Source organism: Emydura macquarii, unplaced genomic scaffold, assembly GCF_026122565.2.
Source record: "Emydura macquarii macquarii isolate MOO-44397 ecotype Brisbane River unplaced genomic scaffold, CSIRO-AGI_Emac_v2 contig_2422, whole genome shotgun sequence".
Lineage (NCBI taxonomy): Eukaryota > Metazoa > Chordata > Testudines > Chelidae > Emydura > Emydura macquarii.
In genome coordinates this window covers 16,434,886-16,452,103 of record NW_027132559.1, presented here as the reverse complement: position 1 = coordinate 16,452,103, position 17,218 = coordinate 16,434,886, and the positions used below count along the sequence as shown (strand labels likewise).

General features: G+C 38.2%; 1 protein-coding gene across 1 annotated transcript in view; it reads right to left on the bottom strand.

Annotated features, from left to right (window-relative positions):
• Positions 1–17,218, bottom strand: part of JAZF1 (JAZF zinc finger 1) — a 285,031-nt gene that overhangs the window by 121,621 nt on the left and 146,192 nt on the right. The window contains exon 2 of the mRNA XM_067562014.1: positions 15,274–15,346. Within this exon, the coding sequence (XP_067418115.1) occupies positions 15,274–15,346 (73 nt within the window). The remainder of the gene's footprint in view (positions 1–15,273; positions 15,347–17,218) is intronic.

Below are 17,218 nucleotides of genomic sequence, written 5' to 3'. Positions count from 1 at the left end.
GAGACGTTCTCAATTCTCTGGGAAATTAGGTCAAGAGACCAGGTGTCTGCAAATAAATTGCTAGCGTGGAAGCCAGAGTGCAAAGCAGTAAGTCAGCCTTGTTAATTGTACTATAGTCAAACCTACTTAATAAAGCAATTGAAAGGAAATGTTACTCAGTTAATTGTGCCATTTGTTTAACTCTTTCAGATCACTTGAATCTAACTTTGAGACCCAAGCAAGAGCACAAAAATCAGTGCATAAACATAAATAAAACAAAGCTCTGCCTGGGCTAACCTCTCTGGTTGGGGGAGGAGATGGTTCATCCTGGTCATTGGGTTCAGCTGACGAGTAGGCCAGCTCCGGCTCCATAGGCAGTACCAATGGGAGGAAGCTTCAGATTGTGGATAGACTAGGGACGTAACTTCTTCCCGCTGAAGGGGCATCCATCTCTAGGGTCAAAATGTTCCTCAGAAGGACTGGGCCTAAAAGCAGAGGAGATCAGGGTTTGGGAGGGTAAAGATATCCTTTGGTCTCATTCTGTCATGGAGCATGAGGGGTCATTGTTGTTGGTTCCACTAGATCTGGTGCCACAGCAGACTTAGGAGATGTCTGCACAGTAAAACTAACCCAACCCACGGCAGCAAGCCTTGGAGCCTGCATTAACTGACCAGGGGTAGCGAGGCTCGCACTGCAGGGCTAAAAATAGCAGTGTAGACATTTCTGCTCAGGCTGGAGCCTGTGCTCTGACAGCCTTCCTCATTGCTGGCTTTCAGAGCCTGAGCCCAAATGTCTACACTGCTATCTTTAGAGTGCTTGCCCGAGTCAGCTGACCCAGGCTCTGAGACTCGCTGCCATGGGTCTTTTTTATTCTTTTTTTCTTGTGTAGATGTACACAGCATTTCGCAAATCCTCTCGGGGGGGGGGGGGGGGGGGGGGGGGCGCGGCATGGTGGTACCATGGAGGAGAGGGGAAGAAAGAAATGCCTGGAGCTCTTGGTTGGGTCTAGTGGATGTTGATCCTTCAGCTTCCTAAAGGTCACAATCAGCATTGGTGTCTGTGCTGGTACCATTGGAGCGGTGCTCCTTCACACTTTCCCTTTGTGGCGGGGAGCTGATGCAGACCTAAGTCCCACATGTGAAGACTCACCCAACTTGCAAGAAGTCAGGGAGGAATCCCTTCTTCTGGAACCAGGCTTAGAGGAGGATCTGTTTTTTGTGTCTGTGAGAGTGCCCCTCACTCTCATGAGACAATGGGTCTTTAGATTTATTTGACCTAGCCTCTGCTCCAGAACTCATGCTCAGAAGCGCACTGCTTGAGGACTGTTGCCAGTGGCAAGAGAGTCTCCCCAACCTGGATCTGATGGGGGTTGCATGGCTTCCTCCATAGCTGTCTCAGTCATAGCTCTCATCCCTCTCAGGTCTGGGGTGGGATGGAGCAACAAATATTGCATTTGGCAGAGATACACACACCCCCCAACGCAGTAAAGGCAGCGCTGGTGGTTTTCACTGGTGGTTTTTCGTGATTGATAAGGAGCATGGATAGTTTTTAAATCCTGGAATTCTGAGCATACTCCTACTCCTAAAAGGGGGAAAAGAGAAGATCTCCAGAGAGGAGAAAACTAAAGTACATTATCTATATAAAATACTTTAAAATGCTACAAAACACTAACCTACTATATACATTATATTTACAGTGATGAAGACAATGCAAAGATAGAATCCTCTGTGTCTGGAGCTGACTCAGGCGGTAAGAAAGAACAGAAGAGGCACTCAATCCACGCCTTCCATTATACCTCCAGCCCTGAGCATGAAGGGACTCAGAACACAGGGCCAGACCAACAGATACTACTTGCAAAATGATCCAGCCTCAGGTGCATGGCATGCTTGTGTGTCCACACGTGGAATACAGATAGGGACCAGCACTCAAAGAATAACATCTCTTTATGCTTCTGTTTCCTCCCCCACCTTTTGTCTGTCTTGCCTGTTTAGATTATTTGGGGGTAGGAGCTGTCTCTCAGCATGTGTTTGCACAGTTCATAGCACAAAGGGGGACCCTGTCTCAGCTGGGGCCTGTAAGTGTTACTATAATATAAATATATACTATTTTATGTCCACTGACCCTTAAATGGGAGGAGTCTCCCTACTTGTCTGCTGTAGGGAATCTACTCTGATTCAACTCAAAATGAAGACTCTTACAGTGACAGACTCATACCATGCTCTCTCTCTCTCTCTCTCTCATGACAATTTTACATTTGCTCAGTTTCTTATTTTTATAAATGTAAAATAAATAATCTTTAGATTGAAAATATATGATGGTTCTTTGTGTAAGAAAAATAAGAATTATACTGAATGCTTTTGGTTGGCTGGTTTTGCTTTCCATTTTAAAAGATTCTAAGGAGTTACATACTTTCTCTCTCCACATTGCTAAATTGGTCCTTTAATAAAACAAAACAAAAATTATCAAACCCTGATTCTCCCACAGGTTTTAGAATGGTGCTGAAATAAACATACCTGCTTTTGTTTAACTACTTCTACATATAGGACAGAAGCTATGTTGCAGCCTAGATCTGCTCAACATCACATAGAGTATGGCTATCAAAAAGCCCCCCCTGATTAATTGTCAGGTTCCACCTGGCCACAGAGTAGATCAGAGATGATTAGGAACTGATCTAACGTGTATCTTCTATCTACATTCCCCAGGGACTGTTTTCCAGCTAAGATTAGCTGGAGCCCAGCATGCTCCCTCCTCAGTCACAACACATTCCCAGTCTAACAACAGCACGGAAGATAGCCTGCTATGCCATCTATACACCCACTGGGGTGGGAGGAGGGGAGATGTGAATGATCTTGGCTCCTTTTGTATTACTTGAGCAATTCAAAGGGAACAGAGTTGGATAGTCAATCTGGTCCATAGCATTGGTCCATGATGTATCATAATCATAATAGATCAATAATAGCATCATAATAGATCAAGCTATCTTTCTCTGTGCTTGATCATCAGTCTAGAGAACATTCACTACCAGCTTTTTTAAAATCTTTTTATACTTATGTGTGTATGTGTGTGTGTATATATATATATATATATATATATATATATATATTATTGGATGGGAGGGGAGTGGAGGAAATATACACAAATATACTTCTTCTGCAAACCCAATTTCTCCCTAGATAGAACCTTCACTGGGAGTTGTCACCATGTGCAAATGTGAAAAGAAGAGATCTCTGTCAAAATAGCTTTCTAAATGCAGTAAAGATCAAGAATATATTAAGTGTTCATAGTCAGGGAGGTCAGGGATTGGATGGTCTGCTAGATTTTAAATTAAGTACACAAATGGCAAAAGTGCGTTAACAGAAAACCATCAGGAACTTCCTTCTTGCTTTAGCTTTTGTATCTAATCTATAATTAAAAAACTATAAACTGTGGAACAAATTGCATTAAAACCAGCAAACATTTTCCACTGAGACTGTCCCTAAACGCCAAGAGAGTCTCATCTTTGGCCCCTGCTGTGGACTGATCCTATACACGCCTGTAGAGATAAATGCTGCTAAAATAGAAAGCATCAGCTCAGTTTAAGAAGAAATGACGTTATCTCTTTTTATTTCAACAAAATATACTAAACTAGTTCTAGGCAAAAACAGTGCTTATCTCTTTATATAATATAAGTAAACTTTGGATTACTAAGAAAAAAAAATCAGGCCCACAGTCAATGAATAGTACATGTGGTTGACCTGGATTGCCTCAAGATTCCAGGGATGGTAAACTCACAAATCTGTAAGTCATTAAAATTTAGCTAAGATGGTCAAGATGATCTTTAAAAAAAAAAAAATTAAAAAAAAAGGAGTTTTCCCAGAAAATTATCTTTATAGTTTGGAATTTTCCATGATGTCTGTAACCAATTACAAAAAAATTATCAGCATGAGAAGTGACTAGCCATAGTTATTTCAGTGAATGAAACAGGCAGCAGAAATAGCTGCAGCTTGTTATTTTCAACACTTTACCATACCATACAATACAAATGTAAAAATATGTATCACTTTTCCTTCTGAAATTAAATCACTATATAAATCTCTTAGTTCTCACTAACAAATTCTGATTTCTGCAAGCAATTTGAAACTGGTGATACTCCTTCATGATCTCTTTAAATAACTTCATGAACATGCTATGTAATAAAAGGTCACTATGTATGTATATTATTATGCCTAAAGCGGCCAGATGCTGTAGAAACATAAAGTAAGAGACGGTCCTTGCCCCACATACCTTACAATCTAAGATCTTGATGATGAAAATATGTGCACACTTAATTAACATTAAACACATGGATCGTCCCTTTGAAGTCAATAACGCCACCAATATGCTCATATTTAAGTACAAATGAATGTGTCTTTAGGATCAGAGTCTAAACACGTAAAACAGACAATGGACAAGAGAAAGAAAATATCTCCATTTTTACAGATGGGGAAATAAGGAACAGTGATTAAGTGACATACCCCAGATTACAAACTGATGAGGAAGAGATACGAATTGACACTCTCAAATCCCAATCTAACGCCTTAAGCACAGGATCATCCTTCCTCAGATGAAGGCAAAATGAAAATACTGATAAATGCAAATATTACTGAAAGAGTCTTCAACAGATTTATTTTTATGACGTAAATGTGTGCCAACTAAACCACATACATATATTCCGAATAGGTAATTCTAGCATAGTTAAACATCTTTCATTCAAGATCTGAGACGTGTCAAAATTATATTTAAGAATGAATACGAGATGTGGATTATTTTTGCCTTCTAACTTTCCATCCGCTTGAACATCACATGGAGAAAACTAGTAAACTTTCTCTCAGTCTTCAAAAACACATTCTAAAATGCACGTTGCATCTTACTCATCCTATTTTTTTAAATTTGAGAATAGAGTTGGGGGTTTTCCTCAAAGTGCTGATTTACCCTTTTTGATCTTCATTTCTGACATAAAATAAAAGAGCATTTTATAAATCTTGGGAATTTTAAATTTTGTTTAGTTTAAAGCCTGATAAAGACAGAGTGAGAATGAGAGAGAGAAAAACAAAGCCAACTGCGTAAATCCTTCCAAACCAAAAGGCTCTCCCCCTGCGCTAAATAAAATGATTTCAGCACATCTTGTTTAAATTACCATCTGAAGTTGTTCTGGAGATGGAACAAGACAAAGTCAGATGGTTGAGTGTAAAGATATGACTACATGAATAAAAACACATGATCGACGTAGTCACCACAAACATAAAAATAAGATGAGACAGAAAAACAGTATCTGCCAAGTGACATGTTACTTTGATCCATCTGTTTCTGTATTCTGTCACAAATATTCAATCCAGCAGCTACTAGAAGCATCTGCATACACCTTCCGCTCCAGTGCCAGTGAGAGTAATGTTCTGAGAGAATGATCATACTTTTATAGGGGTATGGTATTTAATACAAATAAGACAGTATCATGTTATAGAAGAGAAAATTTTATTTAAGATAAAAGTATCATGTTATAGAAGAGAAAATTTTATTTAAGATAAAAGAGTTGCAGTACTAAACACTATAAACGGATCAAACATTTTAAAAACCTGAACATATGGGCCAGCAACTGAAAAGTGCACCAGATTCTTCTGCAGAGATATTCTCATGGATAACTACTTGATGGACTTAGATAGGATTCAAGAAGAGAAAAATCTTTTCCACCTATTTTCTCTCTTCTGAAGCAGGGAACCAGCATTATTCAGAGAAAGTGCCTTATTTTAAGGCAAGGAGGCAGGGAGAAGATATTTTAAATGAGCTTAAAAACATGGGACATAAAACTAAGGCCAATTTTGTTTTTCTCATATTAAAAGTCAAATTTATAATTGATAAATGAAGTTTCAGGTTGAATCAGTTTTTTAAAAAGAATTCATTTGTGGTATGGCTGGTAAAAGCTGAAATGCATCAGCAGTTGCATCTTCAAAGTATATTTATCAATCTTCTTCATTAAGGGCTCTGAAACAGGATATGATTAAAACAGGAGAAGAAATATTTGACCATCTATTCTGCCTCTCTGAAGTGTCAACACGTTTCAGGGGCACCAGGCCATATAGAGCCACGTCAATAAGGATACAGATTTCAGGCAGAAGCCTGGTTGAATTTGAGAAGATTTACATTTGAATAGTTAAACGTCAGATTTTAACCTTCTTTCTTCTGAGTCAGATTCAGTCCTGGATGAAAAAAGGGGTAATTCGATTGACTTCTGTGGCGGTTATCCTGATTATCTCAAGGGGTGAAAAAGATCTCACCGGCCTCAACAATAGATGGAGAATTTTACATAAGTTTCCAAGTACAAGGAACTCTATTTGACTTGCTAACTTTGTTCCTTACTTCATTTCCTCAAAGTACATGAAACAATAAAGATTACAATCTCAGCAGAAACATCTTTTCATTGGTAGAAGCAGCAGCATGAAGTTAGCTAAGAATGACTCCAAATTCTGAGGCATCAAAGCAAGAGCAACCCATAGTTTTTTATATATAAAAACCCAGAGAGGAGTACAAAGTCTGTAATCACTCAGCGTCACATTGATATAGGTGCTAGTGTCATCATTTATGCTCTTTAGGATCTAAATTTTGATTTCATTGAATAAAGCTATTACAGTGCCTCATGTAAAAGGAATGGATGTTTAAAACGCCACTGACATTTTGTTATGACAATCTCTCAACCTACTTATAGGGCCCCCCGTCATCATAGTATCCAAGCAGCTCACAAAGATTCATGATCTAATCCCCACAAGAAGTAAGGAAGTATTATTAGCCCCATTTCACAGACAAGGAACTGAGGCCCAGAGAAATGCTGGGCCTGATCCAGCTTCCACTGAAGTCAACATGAGTCTTTCCATTGTTTTCAATGTGGGCTGTACCCAGACACTGTCAAAGATCATATGGCAGCTCTGAGTCCCAGTCCAGTGCCTTGACCACGAAACTATTAGTAAAGTGCTCCTATATAATTTTTGCAAAACCTCTGGGCCTTTACAGCAATGTCCTTTTATTTCAATATTCATTGTTTTAAAAAAAATAAATAAAAAGGTTACATGAATACTGTTGGTGAAAGGTATTGGAGTGACTGACTTGGATGAACAGAGGGCTTCAGCATCCAATCACAGAACAATTACTGATTCAGTGTAAAAAGTGGCATTGTAAACTTCCCGCATTGCCCTTCCAGAATGCCCCATTTCTTATATGGAGAGATCATCTCTAGGGGTAAGTAGACAGTTCAGTCATCACACATGTTCAGCTCTTGGTTTCATTGCCAAGAATGACCAAAAAGGGCCAGTAGGGGAAGTGTTTTTTGGAGGGGGGGAAAAAAAAGCTTCAGGATTTATCTTAGTGCTATTTTCAAAAGGCCCTAATCTGGCCTCTAAATATTAAAGGATGTAAATAATCAGTGCTAGTCAGATACCTATCCAATCTGCATGAACTAATGCTATATGAATGGAAACAGACATCATTCTTAACACAGGATCCTGTATTTAAGTTTGATATAATCAACATTCAATGCCAGATTGCATTTAATTTGGAATTCTATTTCAAAATGTTACGCACAAGTGTCATGCATAAAAGTAACATTTATTCAGTAATATATATACTCAAAACAAAAAGGCCAATACTTACACATATCCATTTGAATAATAAAATTTGAATAAAAACAAAAAGGCTAATACTTATACATATCCATTTGAATAAAAAGAACCCTCTTAGAATAACTATTAGTTTACATATCTCCTAATAAAATGTCAACATCTGATAAATGTACTCTTTTTTTTTTTTTTTTTTTTTTTTTTTAAAGGAGTGGTATGGCTACACCTATCATTTTTAAGGAGAAACAAGACTGGTAGCTACTTTCTGATCTGCCGAACAAAAGAAGTATCATTGCAAAAATACGTACACTTTACTGTACATTGCATTTTTAGTCAAATTCGGAGATCCTCACTCAGCTTTTGCTTAGCCTTTTAGGCAAACCTTTGCCCGAATAAGGACCAAGTTCAAACTGAATAAAAGCTAAATAATGACTTCAAGATTTGGCCCTTCACAAATACTATTGTCACAACCTTGTGAAAGGTCGTTTTTTAATCATGACCTGGAAAAACCCAAGTTCTGTTTTAGAGAGAGAAGGAATCAAATTAAAGGGATTAAAATGACTTGTAGTCTTTCTTTCTTGTTGCCTATGGTCTGGCAGAGCGACAATCTATCAGGGTTATGAAATTAACCTGCTGGCAGGAAGGGGAGAAAGGGTTAGACTGTTTAGAATTTTAAAAGATTGAAAGAATTCTATACAACTGATTCCATAACACCAAATGCCAAAAGAGTTTAGAAATTAAAGTGAACATGATTTCTCTCCCCTGGCCCTCCAACCTTTGAAAGGAAACTCACGGCTCGAGATAAATATATTTATTTCATACATCAATCATCATCACTCTTGGGGATACTCATCATGGTAATGTTATTTTTCAACATTTGAAATAATGGTTTTTACTATAAAAATGCATTTATATCAATGAGACCAGCTATTTTAATTATATTGAGATGGTAAAGTACCGCTAGTGAAAATAGCCCTAATTTATGAATATCAGACAGTAAAAAAAATATTACCCTGTAGAAAAAATGGCCTCCTGATATGCCAGACTAACAAAATATGATTTGCAAAGTCTTTAACTTTGCCACAACGGTCAAGGAAGTAACATAGGTCACCAGCGCAGCCCCAAATGTCCCCAAATGTCTCAGGATCTTCTATTTTCAAGCTTCAGGGAACTTGCCTTCAGCGAACTCATAGCCTCGTACTTATTATGCATCAGTAGGGGAAATATTCCTTTATAATTAAGTCCTGGCATCAACAGTTGTTCATTAAAAAAAAACCACACACACAATTACTAATACTGCCTTCTTAGAACCATGAAAGTATGTTTCCCCAGTGACTCTTTATAATGATCAATAAAGTTCTTTTTTTTAAAAATGAAAGTGGATTTGAAATTGAGACATGGGGTTTTTTTGGTCAACAATTTGTACTCAATAGAGCCTGATATCAAACATCTTTCTTGGCATATACAGGCATAAGAGAATCTTTCCCATTAGAAAAATAGGTAATGTGTTAGACCTAAAAACCTCGACGATGTTCTTCAAGCACAGTACATTATATGGTAGCATAATATGACAGAGTTAAGAACGGTCTCTATTCAACTCCCAGAACAACAGTCTCAGAGACATAAACGAGTGTCATGTAGGTGCAAATGTTCAAATAATAGACTGAGCAAGATTCATAACCATGTTAATTAACTCCAAGGTGCAGCACACAAGAGAAAAGTGACAAATCATGTAGATTACTGCCACTGATCTTCACATCTAAATGAAATAAGAGACAAATAGGTGCCTTGAGCCCTTCTTGTTAACGTGCACAAAAGAAAGATCTCTAAGGAGTAGCAGATGTTGCAGCTCAGCATTCTGAACAACCATCCCTGAAGGATTACTGAACTGAAGTATCTTTCTGGATGGCACCAGCGCTACTGTTATACATTTCTGACTACCTTGCAATCTGCTATCGCTGTAATTATGGAATGGATGCAGATGAAGTGCATCTGCTCTTGCAGTACTGTATCTTATTGACTCCTATCTTGACTTCTGAGAGTAAAGGGCAATGCAATCAGGAAGCAATCATCTATATTGGTGGATTATGTTAAGAAGGGCATTCACTTAAGCCTCATCTATACTGGGAATTTGCTGTGATTTTAGTCAGTTACTGGTGCAAACACTTACTATAGACCAGTGGCTCTCAACTTTTGAAGACTATCATACCTTTTCCAGGAGTCTGATCTGTCTTGCGTACCCCAAGTTTCACCTCACTTAAAAACTACTTGCTTACAAAATCAGACATAAAATACAGAAGTGTCATAGCACACTATTACTAAAAATATTGCTTACTTTCTCATTTTTACCATATAGTTATAAAATAAATCAAATGGAATATAAATATTGTACTTGCATTTCAGGGTATAGTATATAGAGTAGTATAAACAAGTCATTGTATGAAATTTTAGTTTGTATTGACTTCGCTAGTGCTTTTTATGTAGCCTGTTGTAAAACTAGGCAAATATCTAGATGAGCTGATGTACCCTCTGGAAGACCTCTGCATACCTCAAGGGGAACGTTGAGAACCAATGCTATGGACAGTGTAAACTTTTGCAAGCTTACACTGGAGAAGCTTATTGTAGTTTCAAGAAAAGGACAACTCCACCCATGCAAAAAGAAGTTTATCCTGTCTGTTTTAGGGATATGCACCAGTAGTACATTGGTGGCTGACAGCTGTAATTGCAGTAGATCTCCTGCAGAGATAAGGACTGAGCCTCAAAGACTGAGATGACCATAACTTGGAAGCTGCATTAGAATTTAAGGGAACTGTGATGCTAGCAGACTAGGTGCCAACTCATGCGTAGATCACCATGCCTCAGTTGAATATTGTCACATACATAGCTGGAATCAGCCTGGCTCTGCTGCGCATTAGCATTGTTAAAATGGATATTAGAATTATAAGAATATGTTTAGATTTTATGGTATGTTTTTAAATTGATGCATGCATTAATCTCACTTATAACATCTGTATTCTATACTATAAGATAATATTTGAGCATTTGTATTGTAAACTTCTGTAATGGCGTAAATCACCAGCCAGGAGAGAAACATTAACTAGTGTGGAATGCTGGTCTCCAACTGAAGCTGTTATCTCATGTGCAGCAGGGAAAACCCATCAACTCCAAACGAATTATTGTAGAACATTAAAGAAAACAAGAGACTTTGTTGATTGCTCTCTCCCCCCCATGAAAATTAGTCATACACATGAATTCCTCCCATCAGCCAAGTTTGCAATTTAGAGCTCAAGTGGGGAAGGGAATAAAAACAAGAAGGAACTATACTTTTATGCTGCTTGGACTCAGGGCAAGGATTACTAGGCATAAGCAAAAGATCCCCAGTTCTTAGCCTGGATTGGTCCTGAAGGACATATTGAGCTTACTTATTATAGAAGCTTCTATTACTTTTTGAAATTTAAGATTGGAACTCATTTGTGTGTATATATGTTTACCTGCTTTAATCCTGTAAATAAATCTTGTTTCCTATTCCAATATAATAAATCTCTAGATAGTTTATTATAGGATTGTCGACAAATGTTGTCTTTGGTGGGAAATCTAAAGTGCAATTGACCTGGGGAGAATATGACTAGTCCTTTGGTACTGGGAGTAACATGAATATTGCTTTGATTCTTGGTGTAAGGGACTATCTATCACTAAGGTAGGCTCACCTGGATGACAAAACAGATCAGAGTACCTAAGGGCACAGTCTGCAACTCCATGTTAAAGCTGTTATAGTCTCTGAGGAGTTTCCACTTGGTAATTGGTTGATGAAATCTAAGTATAGAACTCACAACCACTTCGAGGTTTATGCGCTGCTTCTTAACAGTTTGCCCTGTGTTTGGTTCTCATGCTCTTGAGCCATAGCAGGACAACTTTAAAGGAACATAAAACATTCTACCACACATATTCCTGAAAAGATAATTTCAGGAATTTGAGGGGGAGGGGAAAGAGTGATCTTAAGTAAAAGAAAAGTTTTAGTAATCCCTTTCTTCCATTTTTGCTGCCATTTTAATGTTATTACAACAGTGATGCAAGACATACAAATATCCCAAATGTAGGCTGCAGTTATATTTGTACTAGTCATCACGTAATGTGACCTATCAGCAAACAATATAGCCTGAACACAAATGACTTCTCACCATCCCTTCTTCTTGACTCCACACACTCAAAATATATTCATTTTATAACACAGTTTTGGCAATCCCACAGCATTAAGAGTCCTAATTTTCTCAGGCTACATGAGAATACATGGTCCACAAAGAACACACTGAGCATCCAAACCTGCTCAGGAAGATTGTTTTAAGGTCTGCGGCTCACAGAAGGAGCCAGTCTAAGTTCTGTTCCACTTTGCGACCATTAAAGTATGGGTTTAAAAAAAAGTACAACAGTAACTGGTGTTTGATATTTAACAATATGTAACACGCTTGTAATAGGCTACAAATCTGAGGTCATAGCCTGGGACAACAAAGCAGAACCCAGCTCTGGCACAGATAGATGGGAAATAGAAGGCATGTATTTTAGTGTAATGGATACAGCTGCTTCCTTGAGCTGCATAAAGCAAGTAGTTCAATAATACCAATGCTTTAAAAAAAATAAAATTAAAAAAAAATTAAATGGCAACAGATTGGCTTGAAAAAAAATCAAGCAATTAATGTTATTTCTACAAAATCATGTTGCGTGTGAAACATTTGGGGAAAATAACCACTATATAAAACACACACAAACCAATTTAAAATGAGGACAGTCAATTTGACATCTAGAAAATTAGAGTTGAAAGTAGTTTCCAATATTAGACATGACCCTGAATACCCTTGGCAATTTCTGTGGTTTTACAATAACTTTTTCCTAATTTTTAAAATGCCTTTCTCGCCCTAAGACTTATGCACAAAACAAACACACTGGAGAAGAGGGGGAAACTTTATGTTAATAGTACACAAAAAATACATCATACAAATGTGTTTTTGAAGTTAGTGGCATCCCTTTAAAGAATGATACTTTTTCCAAGAAGACTAGCAGTTTTTGTAATAGAGGAAATCACATCAATACCAGCAATCATCAATTAATGCATCTTTTTTTGTGAGGTAAATTTAGTCCCTTACTAAAGTACACTCCAGTGCTTACTTTCATATACTTCCGCCATTATTTCACTGCCACCTCTCCCCTGGAGCAGAAACTATGCCAACTTGTATGGTGGATTTTGGGTGTGTGGGGTGGGGAAAATCCATTAACAAAAACTAAGATGGGATCAACACACTTATTTCATGTATGATTTAGGAAAATTTGACCTCCGTGTGTTGGTACTGCAGTCTTTTGTCAATGATTTGCCCAGAAATCTAGGTTCACTCTTCCCAGGCTTGTGAGATTGAGAGCAGTGATGGACACAGATTTGTATCTCAGCCTCCACAGAGCATAAATGGAGATAGTAACTGGCATTCTAGTTATCAATACAATAATCCCATATAGTGCATGTTTCAAATCCCAACTGTCACTGATAAAGAAAAGGCATCCTAAGGTATACATTCTGAATTTTCTGTAAAAGAAACCCAAACATCCCCAAAACAGCAGCATGCTGATTTAGCCAAAAGAGGGAAGTCAGTTTTAAATGAAGAATGACACTGTGTGCGATACTTCATGTATGTTTAGTTAGAGCTAGGTTGTGGTTTACTAAAATCCCTAAATAAGGGGCATTGCTTAGTTGTACTGCCTCAGGAGGATAGATCTGATCTCTCCTCTCACAGTATGGTTCTTGGTTCACCCTTCTCCCAGGACAGAAGTAATCTGCACCTGTCCCCTGCATTGCACAGACTACTTGCCTCTGCTCTGGCTCAGCTGAGCTGTCTGGCATGTTGAGGTGGGAGAAAGTCACGGCTCCATCTGCTCCAAAGGCTCCAAATTGCTGTTTTGCCAGAGGCTGGGAATGGCTGACAAGATGGATCACTTGAAGATTACATGTTCTATTCATTCCCCCTGAAGCACCTGACATTAACCACTGTGGGAAGACAGGATACTGGCCTACACAGACCATTGGTCTGACCCAGTATGGCCGTTCTTATGCTCCCCACTCATGCCCTGCCCACCTGAATAGGGTGAAGAGATAGAGGCTAGGTGAGGCCACAATGAGAGATACAGATAGCCATCTAACTCTCCTGCACTGGCATATACTGACAGGGCCAGATTTAGGGGCAGGCGACCCAGGACATGCTGGGCTGGGGGATGCCGGACTCGGGGTGCTGTTTTGGTTGTTAGCAACAAAAGGGAAAATAGAATGTTTGAAGTAAAATGTTTCAGGCGTGTGGATTTATTTTTCACTAACCTCCTTTGAGGAATCTCCTGGAACTTTCCAGACTTTCTGAGAACTACATTTTCCTCGAACCTCCTACAGTGTTGTCAGTCAGGCCCTCGCAGGTATATAAGGGGCGGCTGGGGCAGGGCATTGCCAATCAGTCAGTGAGATATAAGAGTGAAGTGAAGTGAGAGTCCAGCTGCAATATTGTGAAACTTGTTTTATTGTGAAAGTGTATGGGGGAAGTGGGGGGAGGGGCAAAAAGCAGGGGGAACCAAGATGCTCCGCCCCTGGGGTGCCATTTGGTTTAGGGCCCTGCATACTGAGGATCACAACTGCGCCTTCATTCAAAAATGTAAAAGTAAGTGTAACTGCCATAACCACTATAGCTGGGACATGCACTAACTCTGCTCAAGCTAGTGCATTAAAAGTAGAAGTGTGACCGCAGCAGCATGGGCTAGCTACCTGAGTACAGCCCTGTACAAGATCCTAGGTATACACACGGGCGGCCACTGCCCGTGCCACCATGGCCACACTGCTGTTTTTAGAGCACTAGTTTGAGCAGAGTCGCATTTGTATGTCTAATCTACCTTGGAATTACACCTCCCAACACAGCAGCATAGACCCCTAAGTATCAACACCTCACCGGGAAATGTTTAATAAGTCACCCATGTAAATTAGACTTCAGTCATGGAATTACAAAAGCTGATAATGTCCAGGCCATGTGTTCATGTAGGCCCTGATTCTACGCATGCAGGCAGACCCTTAAACCTGAACAGAGAATTGCTGAAGTCAAGAAGGCTCCTCACGGGCTCAGTGGTTTGCATGTCTGGTTCAGACTGCAGTATTAGTCACTTAATTTGTAGGACCCTTTTCCCTCCACTGCTTTTAGTTTCTACATTTTCTCACAGAAATGTTTTGTCTTTACAAAGACATGCTAGCTGACATACCAAATACATTCTAGCTTTAAAAACGCTTCTCTTGCCAGCTGCAATTAAGAGACATTATAGATTTAAAAAAAAAAAAAAAAAAAAAAAGCATATCAGTTTGCAACCATCTCCAACTAGTCTTTTGATTAAACCAGATATATTCTATTATAGACATTTTAACACAGACTATTTTAAAACACTCATTTTGTATAATATAGGTCTTAACATAAAAGGTTTAATTCTCAGCCCTGTGCACACAGATATCAAGATGATCAGACATCCAGTAAGCTATTATACCACATGTAAATATTTTCAGAAGTTAGCAAACATACAGTATAAAACTTTATGTAAAATAAGAAGCGTGTAGGTATATGCCCTGTTCCGGTATAAGGGTCATTTTACAACTGAAAAAAATGCTTACCTGTTAATGTAACTTAGAGCAACATATGTTGGCTGTTGTAGTTCTTGTTTCTCTAACACACGTGGGTCTGTATCTGTAATAAAAAAATACAAGTATGAATTTGCAATATTTGCACTGAAATATATGAGACTACATGAGAAACTGCAAAGTAAAATATTTGAAGAAGAAAAATGTAAAGTAGCTGAACCCCTTCTTAGAATAAGCTCCGTACAGCACAATCTTTCATTCATTCATTCATAAGCAACAAGATATTGAATTACTTTTCAAGGGAATTCCAAACATCAACAGTGATATAACTTCCATCTGTCATACAAATTTCATAATCCCGCTCATAAATATTAGTTTTCATTGCTTATACTAATAATGTTGGCATCGTTTCCATGGTCTAGACAGTAAAAAAATTAAATCAAGTCAAGAATGAAATAATTCTTTTTAGCCATTTCTAAAGTTGATCAACAAATTGTGACACTTTACAAAAGGACTAGTTTTCACAGATAGCTGTTTATCTATTGAAGTTCATCACCTATTTGCTTCTACACACACAAATTCTGCTTTTCCTCCTCCATGTGTGTATTATTTTCTGACTCTTTCAATCAGAAATTCACATAAAAGTACACATGTAGCAAAATATATGCCCAGCTGAGGATTGCCCTTCCAAAATACAAAAACAAACATTCGTCAATTACAGTTCAAGAATATACTGTCTGTGTTTTTATGCACTATTCTCATCATTCTTGTTCAATTCAATTTATCTAAACAAAGAAGCAGTCTTAGTCCACATTACTGAAATGAAGGAGAAGGAAGAGCATGCACATTTTTAAAAAAAACAAAAAAGTAGTTCATAAAAAAAGAGATTATCTTGATTTTGCAAATGCAGCGTGGCCTCACATTGCAATTTTACACACCTTTAGAAATTCAAAACAAAAAGATTATAAAAAGCTTCCAATGCAAAATGTGTATCATGCCTATGAACATTACCATGCATTCATTAACGTCGACTGCATGACTTTAACAGCAATTCTGTGGACAATTTATGTTTCCTAACTACAAAGACTGCAGACTGTTTTACTAAATAGCTTTCTATAGTACTGCTGATATCCATCTTTTATTTATCTCTGCAAAGAATATTGTCAACACACTCATGCAACATTCTAGACAACCTATTTTCTCCACACAACTTTAAGCCATGTTATTTTTCAAAAATTCATTTCCCGAATATTGTCATATGTGCTTTTGAGCTAGTCGGCATCTGTATTCTATTTAAAAACATTCCAGTAATTATCTTAGGGTCCAGTTCTTTAGTCCTACTCAGGTAAAACTTCCATCAAAAGGAATAGCAGTTTTTGACTGACGAGTACAGGATTATTTAGCACTCGGTTCTAGTCAATGAGCATTTTGTTTAATGAGTGCAGTCACTCCTAGGCTACCATAAAGCCTAAGGTTGATTCAGAAGACTTCCCCCTCAGCACCCCCAGATTTGTTCCACAACAACTCAGACTCTACATTTGACAATATACCTCACCAACACGCCCATATATAGACGGAAATTTACAATGATGACATATTTGATTGAGCAGGTTCAGAGAACAGTGACATATACATACAAGTGTCAAGCAGATCAACAACCCATAGCCAATTACTTTTAACAGGAAACAGACCTTTTCTTATGTCTGAAAAGTAGTTGCAGACTATAGAAATGACAGTGATCACCAGCACACTGTGCACTGTACTGCTCTAACTGAAGACAGTGACAAATCAGTTATCTTGCATGTTATCTTTATACTCCACTCAACCAAGGATGGCAGGCTCAAACACAAAAAGATCTCTTTTATGTGCCTTTGCCTAATGGCGAAACGTCCATTCATTTAGGAGGCCAAGCATACAACCCATGTCATGATGAACTCTGTTAGATTTACATCTTTGTGGTTCAAAGTCTACCACAGGA